This window comes from Sinocyclocheilus anshuiensis, unplaced genomic scaffold, assembly GCF_001515605.1.
Source record: "Sinocyclocheilus anshuiensis isolate Anshui unplaced genomic scaffold, SAMN03320099.WGS_v1.1 scaffold838, whole genome shotgun sequence".
Taxonomy (NCBI): Eukaryota; Metazoa; Chordata; class Actinopteri; order Cypriniformes; family Cyprinidae; genus Sinocyclocheilus; species Sinocyclocheilus anshuiensis.
The window spans coordinates 1,726,993-1,754,218 of NW_015539915.1; the positions used below are offsets into that span (position 1 = coordinate 1,726,993).

The 27,226-nt window shown below is 38.7% G+C and overlaps 1 protein-coding gene across 2 annotated transcripts in view; it reads right to left on the reverse strand.

Annotated features, from left to right (window-relative positions):
• Nucleotides 1-3,900: 3,900 nt before the first annotated feature.
• The window catches only part of LOC107686467 (guanine nucleotide-binding protein G(z) subunit alpha-like), a 47,952-nt gene continuing 24,626 nt past the window's right edge, over nucleotides 3,901-27,226 (reverse strand). Inside the window, exons 1-3 of one of the 2 annotated variants that reach the window (XM_016483504.1) lie at nucleotides 24,847-24,945; nucleotides 22,555-23,857; nucleotides 3,901-4,696 (exon numbers count right to left, since the gene is read on the reverse strand). In XM_016483504.1, the coding sequence (XP_016338990.1) occupies nucleotides 4,352-4,696; nucleotides 22,555-23,277 (1,068 nt within the window). In that variant the 5' untranslated portion in view covers nucleotides 23,278-23,857; nucleotides 24,847-24,945 and the 3' untranslated portion in view covers nucleotides 3,901-4,351. Of the gene's footprint in view, nucleotides 4,697-22,554; nucleotides 23,858-24,846; nucleotides 24,946-27,226 lie in introns of those variants that run through there. The other variant, XM_016483503.1, reaches the window with a different exon arrangement.

A 27,226-nucleotide genomic window follows, 5' to 3' on the forward strand; every position in this document is an offset into this window, starting at 1 on the left:
GAGTTGTACAGTGTGGTCAGGAAAAACATTAGTGATAAACTGGAGGAGGTGGCACCCACACATGGTAGAATAGCTCTAAATATCTTGAACAGATTAATTCAAAATGCTTCCTTGGTACACAAACCTTTATTTTGTCAGTTCTGTAGTTTCATCCTGGTACTCTAGAATTAGTGGCGTGATAAACAATGGGCTGTGTTAGTAATGACAACAATAAAGGGACATCCAGGATTTGGCCACTAATTGGTCCATTATGCGAGATCATTCCAGCTTCTCTTTCTCCCTCATCTTCTCTTCCGTCCATCTCTCCCTCTTACAGTTCTTTTGACTACAAACCCTCTGCAGACATAAATCAATTGAAGAATAATTTAATTGCACATTTAATTAGCATGTTGATTGCCGTGGTGCAATGCACCATAAATAAAAGCAGCGTTGAGCTTCTACTGTTGCTTGAGTGGACTGAATTGAGACGAAATGAGAAGACATTTCCTAGAATCTGATGTCCAGGGACAATTACGCAGGAAGAAACAATTTCCTCATGGATTGCATGCAATGCATCAGCCTGCAGCATATGCCATTGAATTAGAGTGACAGCACTCAATACATGCGTGCAAATGATTTATCATGGAGGCAATGTATGTGGCCACTTAGCTGCCCCAAGTTATTGCTTTTAACATTTAATGTGGCTGATAATGTGGTTGATGCTGTGAAAACATGCATATATTGGAATGTGTATCGGTGACCATGTTTATGTTGCATTAGTGGTCAATCCTGGAAGCAAATAATATCAGAGAATATATTTTCAAGTGCAGACTGTATCTATGCCATGTTATAACAGTATTAAATGCTGTTACTGTAAAGTACAGGCAAAAAAGTTTGGATTCATAAACCACATCAGTTTTTACTATTACTGTACATAACTATTACCTAATTATGGGAGCATTCTTACATATAAATGGTGTATTTAAAAAAAAACAGAATTCAACTATTCACATAGTAGTGCCATATAGTTAACATAAATCAAAATAAAACAAATTTAAAAAGATATTTTGCACAAAGTAAATGAAGCCCGTTTTTAGGGCCATTAAAGCTTTTGCATTATTTTCATAACAATTAAACATATTTCCCCCAGGTCCCATCACTGTAATGTGTATAGAACCTTTTTTTTGTTTTATTCCCATTTTTCTTAATGTTGTTACAGTATTATGGTTTGTTTTCAGCATGTTACAATAAAAATCATATATAATCTATTTTGCATTAGAGTTGTGAAAATTCTGAAATGTGACCCTGGACCACAAAGTCATAAGGGTCTTTTTTTTATTATTGAGATTTGTGCATCATATGAAAGCTGAATAAATAAGTTTTCCATTGATGTATGGTTTGTTAAGACAGGACAATATTTGGCCGAGATACAACTATTTGAAAATCTGGAATCTGAGGGTGCAAAACAATCAAAATATTGAGAAAATCGCCTTTAAAGTTGTCCAAATTAAGTTCTCAGCAACACATATTACTAATCAAAAATTAAGTTTTGATATGCTTACAGTAGGACATTTACAAAATATCTTCATGGAACATGATCTTTACTTAATATCCCAATGATTTTTGGCATAAAAGAAAAATCAATCATTTTGACCCATACAATGTATTGTTGGCTACTGCTACAAATATACCCGTGCTACTTATGACTGGTTTTGTCGTCCAGGGTCACAGATGTGTTTTAATTGTCATGAAAATGTCACAGTGCAAAAAGTCTTAGACAAATAGTTAGCTCAAAAATGAAAATTTGCTATAAACTTAGATGAGTTTGTTTCTTCATCAGAAGAGATTTGGATAAATGTGTTACATCACTTGCTCAGCAATGGATCTTCTGCAGTGAATGGGTGCCGTCAGAATGAGAGTCCAAACAGCTGATAAAAACATCACAATAATGTAAAGTGAAAAGCTGTGTGTTTGAAAGAAACAAATCCATCATTGATGCGTTTTTTAACTTTAACCCATCACTTCTGTCCATAATCCATAATAATGCTTCCTCCAGTAAAAAAGTTCATCCCGTTTTCCTCTCACATTAAAATACATAGACATATTCTTTTACAACTGTTTTGGACTGTTTTCACTTGTAAATGGTGCTTGATCTGTGCATGTTTCTCTCCTGATTCAGATTAGATGACTTCTTCTCTGGAGAAAGCAATATTATGGATATATGACACGTATTTTAGCCAGAAGCAATGGTTAAAAACTTTTAGGATTTTTGTGAAAACAAATGATTACTGTGATGTTTTCATCAGCTGTTTGATCTCTCATTCTGGTGGCACCCATTCACTACAGAGGATCCATTGGTTTCTAATGAAGGAACAAACTCATCTACACCTTGGATGGCCTGAGGGTGTTAGTTTTTGGGGATGAACTATTCCTTTAATGATCCTAAAAATAAGCTTACGCTTCTTTAAATTTGATTTTTGGGTGACAATTTTGTGGTTGTTAATGCCTATATAAACGTTTGAATAAATATAAAATATTATTATTATATGTGGAAAAAGTGTCAAGCAATTATGGGTAACTAAGTTTACGAAGAGTTACTGAAGCCTCACTCACCCCGACACAAGAAACAAACCTGCAGCACAAACAACATTTGCATCATTATTTTTATTCACTATTATTGTTCTTTTATACTTTATTATTTGTTTCTTTTTTTTTTTCGGTGGACATCCTGTAAAATCAATCCTGAAGCCCTTAATTGGGTTTGTTGTACATCGTCATAACTGAACAGAAAGAGGACTGGAGCAGAATGGACCCCTTTAATCTGTCAATCAGCCTTACATCTTAAAAAGTGATTTAGGTTTTTTTTTTCATTGTCTCACAAAGTGTACCTCACAGTATTTACACATACAGTGGACAACGTCCGCTCAAAATTACACCAGAATAGAAAGATTCTGCTCTTTTATAGATTTTCTTTTCTCTCTTTTTCCGATTCAGTCAAAATTTGAGGAGTAAATCCTCTTTTAATATTTTCGTGCTCAGTTTAAGTTGCGCTGGATGTAAAATTATTCTTTCTGCACATAAAACTCTTTTCGATAAATACCTCGCAGGAAACAACTGTACAATCGTACACAGTGTTTGACTTTGATATATTTTTGGAGCATGTTAGTAAAACTAAAAATATAAGAAAGCAAATCAAACTATAATTTATCAAAAACCCAAAGTAACAAATTCATGCATATTTAATGTTACAATATATATATACTTTTTTGTCCTCCAGAACATGATGCATGATGGGATACACTAAGCCTCGAATACAGCTCCGGAGTGTGGGTTTAGTGTGCGTTAAGGGCACTGCACTCTGGCGTTTTTAAGACCTGGGACAGTCTTGCGCACTTACTTCCTGTCGCGCGCACGCGCTCTCAAGTGGCTAAGACCGCAAGTGTGGGTATTTGGACAAAGCATGTATTTCTTAACACACTTCACACTGATAACACACTGATAAGCTACTACTAAATATTGTAGAAACCTAATTTGCTGTAAAGTTGCTTTGCAACGATTTGTATCGTGAAAAGCGCTACACAAATACACTTGAATTTAATTGAATTGAACTTCAGTATACTTTTAAAATGTGCACTTTGTAATAATGTCAAACATTTTAAATCATTGTTTTAATCATTGTTGTGGTTCAACTGTAATATGTGTAACTTCACCAGCTGTGATGCACCAAATTTGAATTATGCACATATGGCTTTAAAACATATTCCTTAATAATAAGTACACAAGTAAAATGTTAAGTTACTTTTCTGCTGTTTTTTTGTCATTTTCATCATTCACTGTCATTGTATGTAAAAGAGCAGCATGAGCATTCTGCTAAACATCTCTTTTTATGTTCCACGGAAGAAAGAAAGTCATACAGGTTTGGAATGACATGAGCAAATGAGCACATTTTCAGATGAACTATCCCTTTCATGGATGTTAAGGAATTCTTGCTGTTTGTCAGGGAAGAGAGGAGCGGGGAGATCTGTTTCCAGTGTTTCCATGTCAAACATGTGCTTGACGGCTGATCCCGTAGTCCGTTGTGTGTGAACAAACGTAACGATGGTGTATGTGTGTGTGTGTCTACATACTCATATGTTCAGTGCAAACACATTTATACCAACCTTGTAAAATCCCCTTTGACCTTTACGCTTTTGACATTGATAAATCTAGCAGGATGGCAGCATGTAGCCCTTTCCTCTGGGCCTCATCTGAGTTTCCTGTTTCAACAAGCATTTTTGAGGGCACTCAGATCGATCGACAGGCGGGCCCCGTCATTTGCCAAGGGTTTTTTCCATATGTCTCGCCCGCCGCCCCTCTCCCCCGTCCCCTCGTCCTAGCACAGTCCAATGTACTTGAGATTGTTTTGGATGATCACGTCCGTCACCGCGTCAAACACAAACTGGATGTTGCTGGTGTCAGTGGCGCAAGTGAAGTGCGAGTAGATTTCCTTGGTCTCCTTGTTGCGGTTGAGGTCCTCAAACTGCCTTTGCACGTACACAGCCGCCTCCTCGTAGGTGTTTTGCCCCTTGTAGTCGGAGAAACAGACCGTCAGTGGAATACGCTTGATCTTCTCGGCCAGCAGGTCCTTCTTGTTGAGGAATAGGATGAGGGAGGTATTGGTGAACCAGTTGTTGTTGCAGATGGAATCGAACAAACGCAGGCTCTCCGCCATACGGCTCTGTGAGGAAACCAAAGACAAGAAATGGTTAGCTGAAGTGCTAACAAAAGGGATCTGGCTCCCTTGAGGGGAAAACCTCTGGAGTTGATGAAACCAGTGGCCTTTAACCTCAAAGAGAGCAAACAGGGTAACGTATTAAATTCCCAGAGACACTCTAGATCTAGACGATGGGCTGGAGACAACAAATCACTACAAGCTGGGACATTCATTATTGTGGCAACAGTTGACAATGTGCTTTAGCTCCCACAAACTCACCATTTACTTTTGTGTACTCAGGGTTATGAATTTGAACAAGCCTCTAAACCTAAGAATTAAAATTCTCATCTCGCACTGTTTGTGCTACATGAACGATACCTCGGATTGTGTGGCTTGTTGAGGGAAAAGTGTGCTATTACTTTCAGAGCCATCAGAATTACAATTTTCCCTCGGCAGGCAATAAAATGGGCCAAAAATAGTTTACATGTTACATCACAAATCCAGAAATGTACATAAACCCGGCCCCCGAGAATATGCAACAAAGTGGGCGGGGCCATGTTGCACAATCTTCACTAATATTCTCTGGGTCTCATTCAGGCTCAAATTGATAAGCAATATTGACGACGCCATTGTTTACAATACAACTGGAGGCGAGGCATTCTGAGGCGAGACGTTTAGACACGCACTGGCGGTTTAGCTTATCACAACATACTGAGCCAGCTAACCAATCTGAGCCCAATGCGTATTTCTGAGGGAGGGGCTTCATAAAAACAGGAAATCATCAGAGCGTTCATCGGAGAAGGGACAGAGCGGTGTAGAATAAAGGTAAGCTATGTGAAAAATAATGCCTTTTTTTTTTTTAAACAAAGCATTAACACATGTTAGACTGCACACCATAAACACAATCAAGCCAGTCAAAACCAGTCAACCACCCCTTTAAATACACTAAATTACAACTTCATCCTGACAAATGTGTAATTACAAATATATTTAAAAACATTATATTCAAATTTCAATAGAAATGACATTAAAGAATATTTGTTTATCGTAAAACTTAATACATGTGGCAGTACATTTTAACCATATTTCAAAGACAATAGAAGTTGAAGTTACATATAAAATACACTTAAGTCAATACTTAAGTGGGTCAAAAAAGTTTAGCCAATTGCATATAAATTTGAACTATAATAAATTTGCATTCAAATGCAATTAACATGCAATTAAGTGTCCGGAAATGATGCATTCCGTTTTCACTCAAGCACTTTCTTTTACAGTATTTGTTTTTTTATTATTAAATAAGGACTCTTTTGAAAATTATGTACTTATTTTTATTCAGTGTTTCAAAGCCTTTTTTCCATTCTAACAGTGTTTTGGCATAATACTTTGACTATAATTTGAACGATGACACATATCCTAATATACCTTATCTAAAATGCAGGATGATTAGCTGACCAGAGAACAGTCTTTCTGTAAACACTGAGTATGGCTCAATCATCAGTCAATATTTAGTTAGATAAACCAGGCCATAACAGGACCCATTGCAAATAATTGTCCCTTTCTGCAAAGACTAAATGGCATAATAACCTTCTAAACATGAAAAAATTTAAAAATAAGATTAAAAGCCGAACATGAAAAAAAATCTCTAAGAGAAACAACAAGCAAAAGCAGCTCACAGAATCATGTCGATTTCAGCAAGCATCATATGACCAAGGGAGGTTATTAACCTCTATTTCTCTAGCCCCGCTGAGTTCCCTATCTAATTCAATTAGTCACCTGCCCATGTTCAATTACCTTGCTGTGTTTGCAGGTAATGCCCATAAAACAAAGGCAGAGGACAGGATGTAAATAACACCCGTGAAATGCGCACAACCATTTTGCTGGCAACATCAGCTGAGCCTTTTACGATACCATCATCTGTCCAAGTAATGCATTTGAATCCCCAAAAAAGCGCTTTCTGCAAATATTTCAACGGTTATAGTGTTTACTAAACATAATTTACTACATAATCTAGTTTAGCTGCATAGGTAAACCTATAAGACACATCAAGACACAGGATATATACATGACAAGCACGAAGCAGTTATTGATTATTCGATATATAGTGTGCAGCGTTTACCACATTTCGTGTAAGTGGTTTGTGTGCTCCCCTCCCACAGCGTGAGCTGCAATGGCTGCAGGCACGTGGTTGGGACAAGCAGCTTGTGACCGAAGGAGGAATCTGATATGAAGACTGGGCCGCTGTTTGAAAGGTTACACAAAACATCATCGTGCTTTAAAGCAAATCACAAGATCATCTATGAGAGTGAGAGTGGGTTTCACAGAGACATGAATAAAATCAGTGCAGTATGTGAAAATGATGAAGGAAGAGTTGGGAAGACCTCATCACTGAGGCTCTTTCAGAATTTTAGTCTCCTTCTTTTGCCTTAGTGCAGCACCAAGGTTATTCCTGCTGGTCCTGGAGCAATATTCCCATCGACCAATCAGATGCATGGGTTAGGTTTAAGATTTAAGGATTGAGGTTGAAACCCAGGGGTTTTTAAAATTTATGTCAAGGATCATCAAATATGACAATTTCCTTGTGATGGACCGCTTTCCTAAAACATAAAGACAGCTACATATTTTCATGTATAAATACTCATTTATAAGACACACTGAATAAAAATGGTGTTGAAACACTGATTTCTAGTAAAAACAAAACAAAAAATCTAGTAAATTTCAGAAATATTTACAAAGAAACAGCAACTACTGTAAAATATTGAACAAAATACATTTTGAATAAATTATTTGGTAACACTTTACTTAAAGCCTTTATGTATAATGCATTATAAAAGCAGTTTTAATGCATTAAATATGCCTTGTAATGCACCTTATAATGCATTGTACACTCTCATGAGTAATTGTAACCACAGTTAATACATTGTAAGATTTATCAATTCATTGTTACACAATGCATTATAAATTCGGTTATAATAATTTCCGATAAGATATAATGTATTACAATGCACATTATAAATAATTGTAATGCATTATACCTTTTGATAACCCATATGCATTATGGCTTTGTAAAGTGTTACCAAATATTAAAGGGGTCATATGACGATGCAAAAAATAACACTTTTTTGCGTATTTGGTATAATGCAATGTGTTTCCACGGTTTAAGGTTAAAAAAACATTATTTCCCACATACTGTGCATTATTGTTGCTCCTCTCTGCCCCGCCTTTCTGAAACACATCAATTTTTACAAAGCTCATTGTTCAGAAAAGCGCGGTGTGCTCTGATTGGCCAGCTATCCAGTGCATTATGATTGGCCAAATACCTTAAGTGTGTGACGGAAATGTTACGCCCCTTACCATATTTGGAAACACACAGCGTCTCCACGACATGGCGGCGGCGGCAACAATACTACAGCGAGAATAAAAGTTACACCTTCTTTCTTTGTGTAAAACATTTGGGCGGTGTTATGCAAATCATCCAACACAGTGACATAGATATGTGGGGGCATGTTTAAACGAGGCGTTTTAGGAAGGCATGGATGAGTCTTAACTTTTATAAAGAATATCTCTTTGGGTTTGAGACTTTAGTCTTTGCAACTTTACGGATCTTATACATGCACGAACAGCTTGTAACACTCCAAACACAAAGGAAAACTTGAAATGCACATATGCTAATAGCACACTGTTGGGGAATATGTGCTGTTTTATATATATCTTATAATATGAGTAATCCTCCATGACATTCAAATGTAATCTTTGAAAAATGGCGCACACATTTAATTATTTGGGGAAAAACTCTCTCATAAACACACAAACATTTATCCATAATGACAGCTGCCAGATTGCGAGAGGCTGCGATTTTCGCTGTGACTCGAGTATGCACTCATATTCCTACAGAGAGAGGCCCTCCAATGGCCTTGAATTGGACTTTTTGAAATCAGGTCACACCATTAGCCAAACGTCCCTGCAGATCTTAAGGTGTCCATTAACCAATCGCACAGCTCAGGGGACGGGGTAGAAATGCTTTGTTGAAGCTCAGGGTGTTTCCAACTACAGCCTTCTCCAGAGCTAAGTGTGGGAGAGATAGACGGAGATGAGAGAGAGAAAAAGAAAGAGAAAAGGAGGCAGGAAGCCAGTGGGAGGGGGTGCCCCGCTGAGACACACCGCACAGTGTGACGCCTGGCCTCTCTCTGCGCACGCCAGACACAAGCCTTCATTAGGCTTAAATATTAATAAGGAGGTTCAACAGTGTATTAATGCTTTGTTTCCTGTAAATAAGAACTGTTGGATTGAGACGTCTCGCTCTAGAAAATCCATTTCATTGAAGCAGAGTGAAAATGACTCTTATCTAGTCTTCTAATAGCCCCAGCAGCAATATGAGAGAGCTGTAAAGTACATTTACACCATACCTGCTCATAATTGCCATGCTTTGTGTCTCACACTTGTCTCTCGTTCTCTTTATTCCGCCCTGCTTACATTTCCTTTGTTGAAGATAAGAACATTATACAAAGATTATCTGTATTTGAACTTAGAAACTCTCCTAGTTATTGCTTCTTTTCATTAAGTTATTATAGGAACTGCAACCCAGGCTCATTAGAAAAACGTGGCTGGCACAACATTTCTGCAAAATGATATTACATTGCTTGTTGTATGCTTTGCAACTATTTCATAGCGAAATGTCCAGTGAGTGGAGCTAAACACCCATTCAGTTTTATTCAAAACAGGTGAACGAGAATCTATCAATGTTTTATTACTTTGGTTGTTGTATGCATCACAGCAGTCTGGAAATTAAATTTTAGTGAGTGGCACAAAAAGTTAATTCTCTAACACGTTTGAAAATAACGTACCACCTACACTAAACCTAACCAATAGTGTTAACAAATGAAACACAAGATAAAAACCCACTTGCAGAAGCAACCATGCCATTTTAGCTTAAGTCTTTGAAATCTTTTATTGTGACTTGTTTCATGGGACTTGAGTGCTTCGCTTTGCAAGTGCAATGCTGTACCAGGTGAGCTGACGAGCAAGTTTACTATATCAGAAAAGCTATATATATGTGGAGCAGGTTATGCAATACAAATGTAAAAATGTATTAGTTTGCAAATTGTGCACTAAGGTAAAGTATATGGTAAAAGAGTTTTGCAAAACTGTAAGTAGAAGCATATTAACATCAGGGTTGCCAAGTGAAATTGAGCTACTTTTAAACTGCTGCCATGGGATGATTATTTTTTCCTGTGGGTTTGACATATTGCATAAACTATATATTTGACTGGAATACTTTATTGAAATAGTTCACACATTTTACATTCTACCATTCATAAAACTGCTAGATTATGAGTTTTGTGAGGGAGGGACACTGGTAGGGAGCCTTAATAGACTGGTTATAATTACTACAATATAGCGATTTATATATTGATCAAGATGAAACTCTTTATAACACATAACAGTGACTGTAAAATGTGTATTTTAGGTATTCTTAGATATTTTGGGATATTTTTGATTGGCCATTGGGCTAGTTTTGTCACACAGGCCTGGCAATCCTTGTTAGCAAGCTATTGTTCATCTGGTTGACAACTTTAAATGTTCACAATTGCTTTGATATGAGTCAGTTCAGCTCATGTGGCTAATATGGTTAGCTTCAAAGCTTCACTGAATGCAGGGAGGCTAAGCTGACCGAGTTGCTATGGATTTTTTTCACCGAGTCAGTGTCTGTCTAGCTTCCTTGGCATCCCTCAATATTACATGGCTGCAGTATAATGCAGTATAATGTATCAAAATACAAATTTAGAATGTTTTTTTTTTTTTTTTCATTTTCAGAAGAAAATGTGAGAGGTGCTTGTTTGTCCTGCTATGATGCTACACTGTAAAAAAAAGTCCCGTAAAAAAATGGTAAATGACTGGCAGCTATGGCTGCCAAACAAAAAACATAAAATTAAAGTAAAATATAATTGAAACAAGGAAAAATCTGTAAAATATATATTTTTTTTGTAAAAATTTCTGTAAAATTATTGGTTTTGCACTTTATTTCAATTAAGATATTTTACTTTAATTTTACGGGTTTTGTTTGGCAGCCGTAGCTACCAGTCATTTACCTTTTTTTTTTACGAGTTTTTTTTTTTTTTACAGTGTACTGTATTGTGTATTGTGGATGCCTGGATGTTGCTAAGTGGTTGCTAATGTGATCTGAGTGGTTGTTAGGATGTTGCTACACTATCCAGTTGCTAGGGTGTGGCTGTCAAAGAAGGAGTATCAAAAATCGTCATTCACAGTCATATTTTCAAAATTTGGGGCAAGTTACAAATTAAAGTCTTTAGTGACACGAGTGTCTACACTATTAAAGCAATCCAGTAGAATGCATTTTCGGTAGTGCAGCATAGGTTACTTATAAAACTGTAAACTGTTACTGATTTCAAATTGACAAAATCTGTAGTTAGTAACATAATCTGTTAATAATACATTACACATTTTAGGTTGTCCGATTGACTAATTCCTGATTACTTTGAGATAACTTTTGACTTAACCTGTTTATCACATTGATATAAATGTACCATATTGACATAAAAATACTGCAAGGGGTTTGTGAGTTTAATTAAAAGCATAAAAATGTAATGCATTCTAAAATAACAATTAAAATAATAACACTTACTAAAAAAACATGAAGTGATAAATCAAATAAAATTAAAATAAATCAGTTCATCAATCTTTTCGGTATTTGATGCAAATGTTGAAATGTTCATAAAACACTTCTTAAAACGATTTAATTTTGTAAATTTTGTGTGGCCTCTCAATTTTTTTTGCATATATAGCCACCTGACAAGTGACTAGTTTTATGTGAATGTCCACAAAACTGGAAGACTTTCTGAATGTAGATAAACAAAATTTTAAATAAAATGTATTGCTATTGTGTGAATAATTTGTTATTATGTAATCAATAAAAAGTAACTGTAGTCCGATTACAAGTATTTTAAATTGTAATATAGTCTAATTACGAGTACTTACAATTATCTTTGGAATCTGATTACGTAATCCAGATTACATGTAATCAGTTACTACTGCATGAGCACTGGTTTTCGACTACCTCTGGATGCGGTCGAAAGCGGTCAAGCTACAAATGTTTCAGACCCTGTTTATACCTGTATTTAGTGTGTCCACTTGTGATCGGATCAACAAAAATGCATCTTAACACAAGATTTAAACAGGGCCTTACTTTCTTCTAAGGAATTTAGAAGATATTTTGAAGAATGTTGGGAACCAAACAACCCTTTGTTTTTCATTCTATGGACAAAAAAACATCTGTAAGAATATCTTCTTTTGTCTACAATAGAAGAAAGCAAGTCATACAGATTTGGAATGACGTGAGTGTGAATAAATTATTACATAATTTTTAGGGCTGCCCCCGACTAAAGATTTTTCTGGTCGACTAGTAGTCGTTCATTTGAAGCATTAGTCGACTAATCGCACGTTTATTAATAAACGATTTAAATTATAATAACAAGCCTTTAATTGCCTACATAGCCTATAAACTCTCAAGCACACGCATAAGCTTGCCACAACACAGTGACAGAAGAAATAATGATTATGAATTTGTCAGGGAAAAACAGTAAGGGGGCTGCATTAACATTTTTAGAATTGATTGATAAACTAGTGCTTTCTTTGTTCTTGGTTTAAGAGATTCATTCGGCGACACTGACTCGTCATCTTTGAAGCAGTGGATGCGTCTGTCTGCACTTTTAATACGGATTACATAATCTGAGAATATTTGTTTTTTATTTGAATTGGCTTATTTGAAAGTTGACATTTTGCTCTCAATATATATATTTTTTTGAGTTTCGCGCTCAAGTTCACAGAGACTGAGACGGCAGAAAGCGCATCCTGTTTGCTTTCATTATTTTACAAAAGCGCAATGTTTTGTTGTTATTGTGAGTGCACAAAAATAAACGTAGAGTCTTAACTGATTTAAAAAGATGTATTACTCTTATCTGTATGAGCAAAAATAACAGAGTATTTTGAAAGCAAGTGAGCGCACCGGCGCCTCCATCTGTCCTGCAGTGAGTGTTCAGCCTCCACACTCCGCACAGACACTTCAATAGCGCACATTTCTCTAGGGTAACATTAGATTGAGCGGCCATGTAACGTTACTAATACTTACATATTTCAGATGATAAGCCATATTTGAGGTCGATGAATGATAGGCGAGCGTTTGGATGTCCTGCCCGATGTAGCCTACTGTATTACCACATAGACCAGCCGTTAACGTTCCGCGTGACTTCACCAATGTGGATTTTTATTTCTTTATTTATTTTCTGCGATTAAGCGACTAATAAAATTTTGGTCGACCAAGCCTCTTCTGGTCGACTAACGGTTAGTCGACTATTAGGGGGCAGCCCTAATAATTTTACATTTTCATTGCTGTCTAGTCAAAAATCAGACCAAAAAAATAAATAAATAAATAATCTAATGTGCTTCAATGGCTCGTCAGTCATAAAGTTGGAGACAGCAGAACTTCCTCAAAGCCAAATATATCCTTCCATTTTGCCCAAGCATCCCTCCCATGATGACCCAGTTCTTGAGTCTCTCTCCAACTCCTCCCAGCCAATGGAACCAGAGCTGCATTGCTTCAATCAACTATTGCGCAATGCAGTTCCTCACGCTATCCTTCTCCGCACAAGCACACGTTCTCCGCCGCTTGCACAAGCGCACTTCTATCCTCTCTCCGGTTGCCGAGCACCACGTAAACCCCCCAAACCCCTCCTCCCGGTCACAGCTCATTGTCAACAGCCCAGGATTAGGAGCGTTTGACTGCTTTGTTGCTTGGCAACAGTTGCCATGGAAACCTTTTTTAAGGGAGGGTTGGGTCAAAAAAAAGAACCTGGAAAGGGATGTTGAAGGGGGAAAAGAAGATAAAACGCGCCGCGCCACAAAATTGATAACTGTTGCTTGAAGTCCCCAGCAGAATTAGATAATTGCGGATCGCAGCTGAAAAGTTACATTTGTGGCAGTGAATTACTGGAAAGCTTTTGTACCAGATGTGCAGGAATAAGCTTTCCCTTAATGAGGGACTGTGGGACTACAGAAGAGAGGACATTTCTAATTCAAATCTGTTGAATTTGCTTTCATTAGGTAAAGAAAATTACTTAAAAGTAGGGTTGAAGCCTGGTGAAAATTATAATAGGTGGGACTGGTAACACTTTAGTTTAGGGACAAATTATCACTATTAACTAGTTGCTTATTAGCATGCATATTACAAATATATTGGCTGTTCATTCATACTTATAAAGCACACATTAAAGGGATAGTTCACTCAAAAATGAAAATTCTGTCATTAATTATTCACCCTCATGTTTTTCCAAACCCGTAAGACCTTTGTTCATCGTTGGAACACAAATTAAAATATTTTTTGATGAAATCCGAGAGCTTTCTGACTCTGCATAGACAGCAACGCAACTACCAGAATATACAGACAATGAACTAAGAAAGATGGATGTCCTACGTCAGAATATCGGCTCCTGCATCAGCAGCACCTCATGCATGCGTCGTGGTACTGTTGTGAACACACGGCAAAGACTAACACGGAAGAGAAGAACATTTTGAATAAATAAAGTTGTTTTTGTTTTCTCGTAGCTTCATAAAATTAAGGTTGAACCACTGATGTCACATGGACTATTTTAACGATGTCCTTACTACCTTTCTGGGCCTTGAATGTGGTAGTTGCGTTGCTGTCTATGGAGGGTCAGAAAGCTCTCGGATTTCATCAAAAATATCTTAATTTGTGTTCCAGAGATGAACGAAGGTCTTACGGGTTTGGAATGACATGAGGGTGAGTAATTAATGACAGAATGTTCAGTTTTTGGTGAACTAACTGTTTAATGCCTAATTCTGTAAGACCATATTTTAGATTCATTAATCCTTACCCATACCCAAACTTAACAACTACCTTACTAACTATTAATAAGCAGCAAATTAGTAGTTTATTGAGGCAAAAGTCAAGTAGTTAATTGTTAGAGCTGGTCCCCAAACTAAAGTGTGACCATGGGATTTTAATGCTGTAACTGAAATGTTTCCTAAATTTCTGGAGAACCACCATCTATAAAATATTATGCATTTTGCAAAGCTCATGACAGATGGAAATACATAGAAACACACAGGAGGTAATTCATTATCAGGGGAAGGTATGGAGTGTTTGCTGTGTTCTGGAAAAACTTGCCTTAAAACATCAAACATGTCTCACATGTTTTTGGTTTTGTTGTTGTTTTTAATTATATAGAAGTTTTAGTGAGCAATAAGACCTGGATTCAAATTATTATATGATTTTAATTAATATGTCCAGTTCATATTTACGATTTTTTGTTTTTGAAAGAAGTCTTAATGTTTTTTTAAGTTCAAAAGAACAGCATGTATTTAAAACAGAAATATTTTGTAATGTTATGTCTTTACTGTCACTTTAAATCAAATCTTACTGACCCCAATGCAATGGGATTCTCAAAAACCTACTTTGGATGCAAACAACAGCCAAAGACACCCTTCTGTGAACAACGTGTATTGCTGGTCGCCGTGATTTTGCCAAGTAAGACATGTTCCATCTTTTGTTGATCCTGGATCAACATTACTGTCCAAAAATATAGACTAAACCCAATCCCCCCAATCCCTACTAACCCTACCCATAATTTATTCCTAAAATCAGTGTGAAATGATAGCTGATTAACAAGGGTGTAGAAGCACCTAACTCTGATTGTAAGCCTAAAACAGATATTTCCTGAAAAGTTATCCCTCAATTCTGATTGGTTAATTGGAATGTTGTTCCAGTATAAACAAGGATGTTGTCCAGGAACATGTCGTACTTGGTGAAATCACGGTCACCGTGTATTGCTGTAAGGGCGGTGCTTTAAAGGGGATGAATTTAAAAAACAAAACATAAAAAACCAAGAGGGTTTTGCCATGCAAATTGTCTAACAGCTATGAAACAGAAAACTGTTAGTATGCTAATTAAAGCTTAAAATGCAAAAAAAAAAAAAATATCTACATGAACCAGTTGACCTTACTTCATGACTATTCAGCAATTGTGACTCATTTATTTGTTCCATTCAAACCCCACTTGGCTCAAAAATCTGTTTGCGTGAGCATGACGCTTCTGCCTGTAGCTGTATACTAGCTTAATATGCTGCAAAATCTGCTGTTCATTTAGCCAGACATTTTAACAGAGTCCTGTTTTCCTATATAATGACTGTGTTCAAAAGTCCTATATATAGTAGTGGTTGTCTAGACACATTACTGTAGTACAAAAGCTTTTAGTGTCACTTGCCCGTCCCTGTCATCTTAGTCAACATTGTCTATTTAACACACAAGTCAGCAAGATTTCCTCCTATTAACTACATTCTTCGGAGCATCGTCGTTCAATTTCTCTTCTAATGCTCGTGTCTCTCCCTGTGGCAGACAGTCCATTCAGACAGACTTTCTCAAGACCACAAAGCATTGCTTTAAACCCTTCTCTGCCACTCTGACTCAATCATTCGGTGACCGCACCGATCCCTTTTGCCGCACCCGATGCGTGCGAGTGAGTGAATGCGCAGAGTGTCATTTCACAAATTCTGCAGAACCAGAGCAGAATGGCAGCACACAAGCGGCAGCACATGTGGGCCAGTTCAGAGATGAGTGCTTATAGTAATCTATTTCAGAGGCTCACACCAGACCCTGGAGCTCAAACACATGCTCATCTAGCTGTTAGCGTATGTTTACGAAACTCTTGAGGCCCTGTGTAGCCCAGATTTTCCATGAGCCTTTCCTGGATGGTCAAGGAGAACAAAAAAGCACAGCAACAACATCTTTCTTATGAACATGGAAAAAACCCTGATGTATCATATTTATACACTGTATCTTTTAAAAACAACATTACATGACGTTAGCAAGCTGTTTCACTTCCATAATATAATATATATCTGAAACAGGATATTCAAGATGTCCTAAAGCTAATTGATGCACCATTCGCAATACTGTAAAACAGGCTGTTTTCGTGCATGTCTCTTTAAATGCAAATGAGCTGCTGCTCCCTGCCCCCTTTTCCAGAATAGGACTGTGCCTTTACAGCTCGTACTATGGATACTCTGCTAAAAACATCTGTTTGTTTTTATTATCATGTCTATCGTGCTGAAATCATGCGGTTTAAACCATATTAGTTTAAACTTCTGATATACGGTTTCCTGAGCGCGCACATCCGAAGCACACACACAGAAAGTAGCTGTCACACAGCATGCAAGTACTAAACTAAGTTCTCTTTCATGACTTATTGCGCTTAAACTGTCAAATACACACAAGTGTGTTAAAAACACACATAAGTTACAAAAACACAGTTGGTTATGTCTGTGAAGGTAAATAGCTGGGAAAGAAATCACATGTTTATATTAGATTGATTGGTTAATTGGAATGTTGTTCCAGTATAAACAAGGATGTTGTCCAGGAACATGTCGTACTTGGTGAAATCACGGTCACCGTGTATTGCTGTAAGGGCGGTGCTTTAAAGGGGATGAATTTAAAAAACAAAACATAAAAAACCAAGAGGGTTTTGCCATGCAAATTGTCTAACAGCTATGAAACAGAAAACTGTTAGTATGCTAATTAAAGCTTAAAATGCAAAAAAAAAAAAAATATCTACATGAACCAGTTGACCTTACTTCATGACTATTCAGCAATTGTGACTCATTTATTTGTTCCATTCAAACCCCACTTGGCTCAAAAATCTGTTTGCGTGAGCATGACGCTTCTGCCTGTAGCTGTATACTAGCTTAATATGCTGCAAAATCTGCTGTTCATTTAGCCAGACATTTTAACAGAGTCCTGTTTTCCTATATAATGACTGTGTTCAAAAGTCCTATATATAGTAGTGGTTGTCTAGACACATTACTGTAGTACAAAAGCTTTTAGTGTCACTTGCCCGTCCCTGTCATCTTAGTCAACATTGTCTATTTAACACACAAGTCAGCAAGATTTCCTCCTATTAACTACATTCTTCGGAGCATCGTCGTTCAATTTCTCTTCTAATGCTCGTGTCTCTCCCTGTGGCAGACAGTCCATTCAGACAGACTTTCTCAAGACCACAAAGCATTGCTTTAAACCCTTCTCTGCCACTCTGACTCAATCATTCGGTGACCGCACCGATCCCTTTTGCCGCACCCGATGCGTGCGAGTGAGTGAATGCGCAGAGTGTCATTTCACAAATTCTGCAGAACCAGAGCAGAATGGCAGCACACAAGCGGCAGCACATGTGGGCCAGTTCAGAGATGAGTGCTTATAGTAATCTATTTCAGAGGCTCACACCAGACCCTGGAGCTCAAACACATGCTCATCTAGCTGTTAGCGTATGTTTACGAAACTCTTGAGGCCCTGTGTAGCCCAGATTTTCCATGAGCCTTTCCTGGATGGTCAAGGAGAACAAAAAAGCACAGCAACAACATCTTTCTTATGAACATGGAAAAAACCCTGATGTATCATATTTATACACTGTATCTTTTAAAAACAACATTACATGACGTTAGCAAGCTGTTTCACTTCCATAATATAATATATATCTGAAACAGGATATTCAAGATGTCCTAAAGCTAATTGATGCACCATTCGCAATACTGTAAAACAGGCTGTTTTCGTGCATGTCTCTTTAAATGCAAATGAGCTGCTGCTCCCTGCCCCCTTTTCCAGAATAGGACTGTGCCTTTACAGCTCGTACTATGGATACTCTGCTAAAAACATCTGTTTGTTTTTATTATCATGTCTATCGTGCTGAAATCATGCGGTTTAAACCATATTAGTTTAAACTTCTGATATACGGTTTCCTGAGCGCGCACATCCGAAGCACACACACAGAAAGTAGCTGTCACACAGCATGCAAGTACTAAACTAAGTTCTCTTTCATGACTTATTGCGCTTAAACTGTCAAATACACACAAGTGTGTTAAAAACACACATAAGTTACAAAAACACAGTTGGTTATGTCTGTGAAGGTAAATAGCTGGGAAAGAAATCACATGTTTATATTAGATCTGTGTATTAAGTGACAGCAGCATAATATACAAAACCTATACTGCTGTCTATGCTGTTAAAGTGCCCCTGTTATGGATTTTTGAAAATTACCTTTCATGCAGTGTGTAACACAACTCTAAGTGAATGAAAACATCCGTGTATAAAGTTATTGTCTCTCAAAAGAAAGAGTTGACTCTGAATCATTGAAACGAGTCGTTTTTAAAACGAATCCCAAGCCGTTTCATGTTGACGTCAACATGAAACATTAGCATATTGCCCGCCCACTTGTTGGTCTGAATGAAAATGCAAATTCATTCTTTGTCACTAGGTGCCGCTTTTGGAGCGGTAAAAATACGTAGCTGTTTCTCCGGTAACGCTGTACACAAAGCAGTACTGCGCTCACAAACGCTGCTTTATCGGGCATTACAGGCATGATGAAATGGAAATGAAATCGACCAATAGGACCAATCACTGCAGATTAGCGTCACGCAAAGGAGGGTTTTGGAAAAATGAATCGTTGAGCGAATCGTTTGGGAGTCGTTGAGCAAATAAGGTAAAAATAAATGCATATTATAAGACAATGTAAGTGTTTTTTGACCTTGCATGCATGTCAACCTGATGTTGGTGACTTCCAAAACCAAAATAGGAACCTTTCATAACCCATAATAGGGGCACTTTAATATGAGCCAAACACTAAAACAAAAAAACAGAAAATCACTCCCTGCTCTGGACTGAATAATATCTATAGCTGTAATAAGAAGACATTTCTTATTTGAACGCTTCTTTTAAATGCTCTAGCGTGAAGATAAACATGGTGGATTGTGTGCAGTTCACTCAGGGCGGTGTCTCTGCTAATGCGGCAGTGCCCGTCAACAGTCGTGGGCGGGGCTTGTAAAATATGACTTCACATTTTACGGATTCTGCAAACAGCTTGTTCTGAGACACTGCTTATAATTAATGGGGATTAAAAAAAAAAAAAAAGAGAGGGTGGATTTTTATCATTATAGGGTGGTTGTGTACATACACTTCCAACACACATTTATGTTCAACATGTAAAAGTGAATTTTGCATGATAGGTGCCCTTTAAAAACATTCATTTCATTTGAATCTACCATGAAAATCATCAATTCACCTTGTAAACATGCTAATAAATCACCCCCCCCTTCAATATATTATCTTTTCACTATTCCCCTAGTGAGATGGTACTTCCTTATTCTTTCAAACTTTCTAGCAGAAGACACGCAAAACTTTCTCTGACCCCCATCATCACATCAGTGATTTTCCCCAGTGCTAAATCTGATCATTCTCGCGGGTACACCCTGACACCTTGCACTGTGAACTCAATTATCACTCTTGTACAACCCCCCTCCCTCCCTCCCCCCAAGACTCACAGAACACTTTTATTTTTAACTCCCCAACTCTAATTGATATTCCAGGCTAATGCACTACTTGGAAGTTCTTGTTGTGAGTCGAGGGAAAAGGTTTAGCGTAGCGCACACAGGTATGCAGTCTTTGAACTCACTGATAAGCAATTAGCTTTACCACATGGAGAGAGAATGTATGTGGTTAGATGGTCGTTTAGAAAAATTAATTCCAAGTCTCAACATAAACACACCTTTTAGGGTGGAGAGAAGGCAATGGGATCGGCAAAAGACCTTGAGCTGGGAATCAAACTACATATCAACATGCTGCCCAATAGGCTATCGTGCTGCCAGCACTGCAAAGTTGTGTGGCTGGAACAACAGTACAGCTCTCAACCTGTGGTTTCTTGTTAGTATGTTTTTATGGATGTGCAACAAAGTTATTACAGTTTTGGGAAACAGTTATGACTTGTTAGTTAGTTTCGCCCAAAAATTTTAATTCTGTCATTAATTTCTCACCCTCATGTCGTTGCAAACCCGTAACAAAAAAATCTTCAGAACACAAATTAAGATATTTTCGATGAAATCCGAGGGCTCTCTGACCCTGCATAGACAGCAACACAACTACCACGTTCAAGGCCCAGAGAGTAGTAAGGGCATCGTTAAAATAGTAATTTTATGAAGCTACAAGAATACTTTTTGTGCTCAAAGAAAACAAAAATAACTTTATTTGACAATCTCTTCTCTTACGTGTCAGTCTTCGACGGGCATTCACTAGAGTACCACAACATCAGAATGCCGGCTCCTGCATCAACAGCATCACATTCATGCATTGTGATACTCTCGTGAATGCGTGGCGGAGACTGACACGAAAGAGAAAAATTGTTGAATAAAGTTATTTTTGTTTTCTTTGTACACAAAAAGTATTCTTGTAGCTTCATAACATTACGGTTGAACCATGGATGTCACATGGACTATTTTAACGATGTCCTTACTACCTTCTGGGCCTTAAACATGGTAGTTGCATCATACTATGGTAGATAGACAGCATTATGTCCTTCTAAGGGAACGCACCACTGGTTAAGATGGTGTTTAGTTGGGAGGCCAGGTGATCTCCCAGTCTAAACTGCTGAAAAGGGCCCAAAACCCATCTAAGATCCAAGAGCCAAAACATCAGCATCAAAAGGCTGGGAGACCTGCTAAGACCAACAAACCAGCTTAGGCTGGTTAAGCTGGTAAACCACCTACCCTTGGCTGGTCGCCCAGCATTATCTTTCTGATGAAGTTAGATGACCAATGTAGTCTTGATGGTTAATTCAGTCCAAATCTTCTAGGAACATCAGTGTTTAAAACACAACACGCTATGTTGGTCTTTTAGCGGGGTACTGTTAGGTCTTTAAATAGCTTGAATGTAACTGAAACTTGTGTGCTACAGGAAATGTGGAAGCAAGATGATAAAAGCAGTTTGTTTGTCAGTGCCACGGACAAGATGAATGTACTGTAGAGATGTATGTTGACCCTGCATAGACAGCAACACAACTACCACGTTCAAGGCCCAGAGAGTAGTAAGGGCATCGTTAAAATAGTAATTTTATGAAGCTACAAGAATACTTTTTGTGCTCAAAGAAAACAAAAATAACTTTATTTGACAATCTCTTCTCTTACGTGTCAGTCTTCGACGGGCATTCACTAGAGTACCACCACATCAGAATGCCGGCTCCTGCATCAACAGCATCACATTCATGCATTGTGATACTCTCGTGAATGCGTGGCGGAGACTGACACGAAAGAGAAAAATTGTTGAATAAAGTTATTTTTGTTTTCTTTGTACACAAAAAGTATTCTTGTAGCTTCATAACATTACGGTTGAACCATGGATGTCACATGGACTATTTTAACGATGTCCTTACTACCTTCTGGGCCTTAAACATGGTAGTTGCATCATACTATGGTAGATAGACAGCATTATGTCCTTCTAAGGGAACGCACCACTGGTTAAGATGGTGTTTAGTTGGGAGGCCAGGTGATCTCCCAGTCTAAACTGCTGAAAAGGGCCCAAAACCCATCTAAGATCCAAGAGCCAAAACATCAGCATCAAAAGGCTGGGAGACCTGCTAAGACCAACAAACCAGCTTAGGCTGGTTAAGCTGGTAAACCACCTACCCTTGGCTGGTCGCCCAGCATTATCTTTCTGATGAAGTTAGATGACCAATGTAGTCTTGATGGTTAATTCAGTCCAAATCTTCTAGGAACATCAGTGTTTAAAACACAACACGCTATGTTGGTCTTTTAGCGGGGTACTGTTAGGTCTTTAAATAGCTTGAATGTAACTGAAACTTGTGTGCTACAGGAAATGTGGAAGCAAGATGATAAAAGCAGTTTGTTTGTCAGTGCCACGGACAAGATGAATGTACTGTAGAGATGTATGTAGCCTAGTGCAGATAACATGGAGTTCATGTGTCTCTGCTTGCATTATCTGTTCGCACCAATGGCCTGAATTCAAAATTGGGCTCTCCTTACCGTCTGGTTGTCTTCATAAAGCTTGAGGTCATAGCCGCTGAGCTCCACACAGAATATAATGGCAGTCACACCCTCAAAACAGTGGATCCACTTCTTCCTTTCTGAACGCTGGCCACCCACATCCACCATTTTGAAGGTGAGCTCCTTGAAGGTGAATTTGTTCTCAACAATGCCAGTGGTCATGTCACGTGAGCGCAGAATGTCCTCGATGGTTGGGATGTACTCGGGCGCAGAAATGCGGTCCAGGTCGTTTAGATAATAGGATGTATTGTCCTCTAGGTGGTACTCGTTGGAGCGGCAAAAGCACTCCTGCACACCTGGATCGGCCCACAAGCGCTTCATCACCCCCAGGAGCTCTGGCGTGATCTCACCCTTGCTCTCGGCAGGCCCGGTGAGAGCAAAGAGTTGCACTGCGTCGTAAGCCCGATCAGGGTTGTGGAAGTCGATCTTCAAGGTGGCGAGGGCGCGGATGATACGGGTGAGCGAGTCAATGGCGTTGTAGAGGATGAGGGGCTTGTATTCCTTGCAGGCCTCCAGGTTGAAGCCTCCACTATGGATGATCTTCATCTGCTTCACAATGGTGCTCTTGCCGGAGTTGCTGGTGCCGAGCAGCAGAAGTTTGATCTCACGCCGCTGCCGCTGGCTTTCTGAGCGGAGGTGTCGATCAATGCGACGTGAGCGCCGGGCGGCCTCCTTGTCCTCCGAACTCTGCCGGCACCCCATGGTTGACTGCACCTGGAATTGAGCTGGTAATCCCAGGAAGTGGGAGAGTGGACGGTAAATATATCCAATGTAAAAAGATATGGTGATACAGTAGAGCTGATACTAGAGGAAGCTTTTGCTGGAAACCAGTTTCAGATTGGCGTTACACAACATGCATTGTCCAAGTCTACAGTTTATGATTTTTTTTAAGGGTTGATGTTTTGGCGTACAATGCTACCATGACATGGTGGAAGACTCACTCAGGCCCTGGCATAAGGGCGTGTTTGCATTCCAGATCCCAAGGATTTGGGGTTCATATCAGGGGACTCTCTCCCCTGAGCACGGCAGGCTTTAAGTGGACTTGTCAGTGTTCATCGAGAGAAAGTCGAAACTGTAAAATTCCTTCGCTCTCCTCCCTCATGGCGTCCAGTGTGCTTCCCTGTATTTCTGTGACTGATTCATCTGTTGTCAACTCCCTCCTTTAATTTTCTTCGGACACTTCCCGTCCGATGGAATGTCAGACCTTAGTTCTGTGTACTAGAGCTGTGTACTAGATCGTCCTGCTTACATAAGCCAGTGAGGCAGCTAAAGGCCCATGTTCCTGAAGGTAAAAAAAAAACAAAAAAAACAAGACATTAGTAATCATCGAACAGAGAGTAGGTAAAGTAAAACTAAGAACTCTAAAACGAAAGTTATTGTCTGAGAGATCTTAAACCTTCTGGACTGGATGATTTTCCCACAAAATTAAATATTAATCACTTCACGGTTCTTAACATCAAAGTCAACATAATACATGCATTCATAACCCAGTTTTACCTCTGTAATGTGACGTATTTCTGAAACAGAATATACAATGAGAAAAAACTAGGACTTGGACTAGGACTTGATTTTGTCCATATAGAATTGATTGGATTGTGAGAAGTGAGCGTTTCATACAAGGATGGAGTCAGACCTGAATGAAACACTGCTGGAACCCACTTTTGAGGAGGCATTTTGACCAGGGCATGTAGGCTGAAGGTCAAGTTTGCCATCAAGACCTCCTAGATGCATCCCAATAATGAGGCTTTTTTTTTTTTAGATCTATCTTTATTCGCTGTTATTACTGCAAACTGAATTGGAATAATATTTAAGAAAAAGGCTATATTACCTCCAGAAGTGCCCTAAAACAAAGCCTACTGTAAATAGCTATCTGGCTACTGGCTACACTGACCTTGGTGATGTGAGAAAAAAATCAAGACAAACTTTTTATTGTAGCATTATGAAAGTAAATAGGTTGATTAAATGGGGGCTTAGATTTAGTATTCTGTTGGACACAACAGAAATCTTTTCAACAAAAACACTTCAATTACACATGCAGAATAAACAAATGTACTTGTCACAAACCCAAGAAAAATCACACCAATTGCTTTCATGTGCCCACGAGTAACAAAAGCAGGGTAAACTCAAGCAAAACATGAACAGACATGGTCATTAGTACAGTCAGTCTCTGTTAGCTCTACAATATACTTCTGCTACACACTTCTGCTTTCTCAAACACACACACACACACACACACATGCCTCAGATCATGGTTTGTATCAAAAATCTAACCTTCTCCATAGTAAGTCTGTCCCATCATGCACTTCCTTGTCACCTGCATCTCTCTGGGAACATGGATTCAGATCTGCCAAGATGGTTTTCCAGCACACAAAGTCCGCACACACACACAGTTGTTCTCAAACAGACACACACACAAGCAGAGGCAGGCAGGGTGTGAAACGGAAACAGATGTGAGATGAATGTCCTTCCCTGAAGCAAAAGGTACCGCCCATTCTACTCTCCCTTTCCCCAAGCCTCAACCACTTAGCTAACTGATAGCAGGTGGACTGTTTATTTACTGTCATGGTGGAAAATAACTGGCTCAGACCAGCAGGTGCTTCTCTCCAACTCATTCCAATGTATCAAATGCAACAAACCCCTTTAGAAAACCGCTTTTTTTTATGGCAGGGCTTAACAATAAGGATGCTTTCTGCTGGCTCAGTCAGGTAAGTGTTTTTACTTGCCCATTTTTTACTTTCACTTCTCCCACCACAGAAAAATAAATAAACAAATAAAAATAAATTCTTCAAAAGGTCTGAAACAAACTCTTGCAAAAGCATGTGAATGCCAATGCTTCTAGCTATGCAAACTCGGTTTTGTGCGTCAGTGTGTTGTGAAAGGGCCACAATAATGGACAGTAATTTAAACCGTCTTCCGCCACACAAAGTCAATTACTGTCATAATGGAGCAACAATGCGAGTAGAATCTTGCTGTTTATATCTGCCTGAATAATAAAACATGCAGTTTAATAGCAAAGGTATAGCAACAACCTGGCAACCGCCCAGAACACCCTTCCACCAACAACCACTCAGACCACCTTAGTAACTGTATAGTAACAATCATTCATAAAGAGTCTAACAACTACTCAACACTCAAGAGACAGAACCTCACAGGACACCTTCACGATTGTAGAGCAACACCTTGAGAACCACTTAGAACACCCTAACAACAGCAGAACAACCCCACAGAAACTACCCAAAACACCCTAGCAACCTCATAATAGTAAGACTGTAAGAACCGCTCAGAACACCAAAGCAACCACTCAGTACACTTAAACAACAACTTAAGAACTGATCAGAACACCCCATTTAGCAACTGCATAGCAACACCATAGTAACTACTCAAAACACCATAGCAACACCATAAGAACCACTTACAGTAGATCACTCAAGCAACAACTAAAGAACTAATCAGAACACCCATTTAGCAACTGCATAGCAACAACACTGCAACACTCTAAGAAACACTTAGAACACTTAAGCAACAACAACTAAAGAACCAATCAGAGCACCCATTTAGCCAGTGCATAGTGCCACCAAAGCAACTACTCAAAACAGTAGTTCTCACCATAACAACACCCTAAGAGCCACTCAGAATATCTAATTTAGTAGTTGCATAACAACACCACAGAAACTACTCAAAACACCCTAGCAACACCCTAAGAACCACACAGAGTACATTAGCAACAACATAGCAACACCCTAAGACCCACTAAGAACAATTAAGCAACAACTAAAGAACTAATCCGAAGATCCCATTTAGCAGCTGCATAGCAACACAATAGCAACCATTCAAACCACCCCAGCAACACCCTAATAAACACAGAGCAGCCTAGCAACAACATAGAAACACCCTAAGGGTGTATTCACACCTGTCTTGTTTGGTTCAATTGAATCGAACTAAAGTTCTTTTGCCCCCTTGGTGCGGATCTTTTGGGCAGGTGTGAATACAGCAATTACACTCAGGCGCAGACCAAACAACTGTACCGAGTCCCATACGGTTGAATGGATGAACCAATGAATGGATGACCTTAAGCACAAGTGTGGTTTTGTTTACAGTTTCTGGTTCACTTGCAAAAAGGGCAGTGTGAAAGCGAACCGCACCAAACCAAAAAAATCAACATTGTATTTGGTCCGGACCAAAGCAAGTGAACTAGTGGACTTTCCTGGTGTGAATACACACTAAGAAACACTTAGAAAACTCAAGCAAAAAATAAACAAAAAAACAATCAGAACACCCATTTAGCAACTGCATAGCGACACCATAGCAACTACTCAAAACTCCCTAGCAACACTGTAAGAACCACACAGAGCACCCAAGCAGAACACTTAAGCAACAAATAAAGAACCAATCAGAGCACCCCATTTAGCAATTGCATAACAACACCATAGCAACTACTCAAAACACCCTAGCAACACCTTAAGAACCACACAGAGCACCCGAGCAACAACATAGCAACACCCTAAGAACCATTCAGAATACCTCGGGAATTGCATAGCAGCACCAAAGAACCACCCAAACAACTACAAAGCAACTCCATAGAAACTCCCCATAAAAACACCATAGCAAAACCCTGAAACCACACAGAACACCCTAGCAACAGGACAGCTCA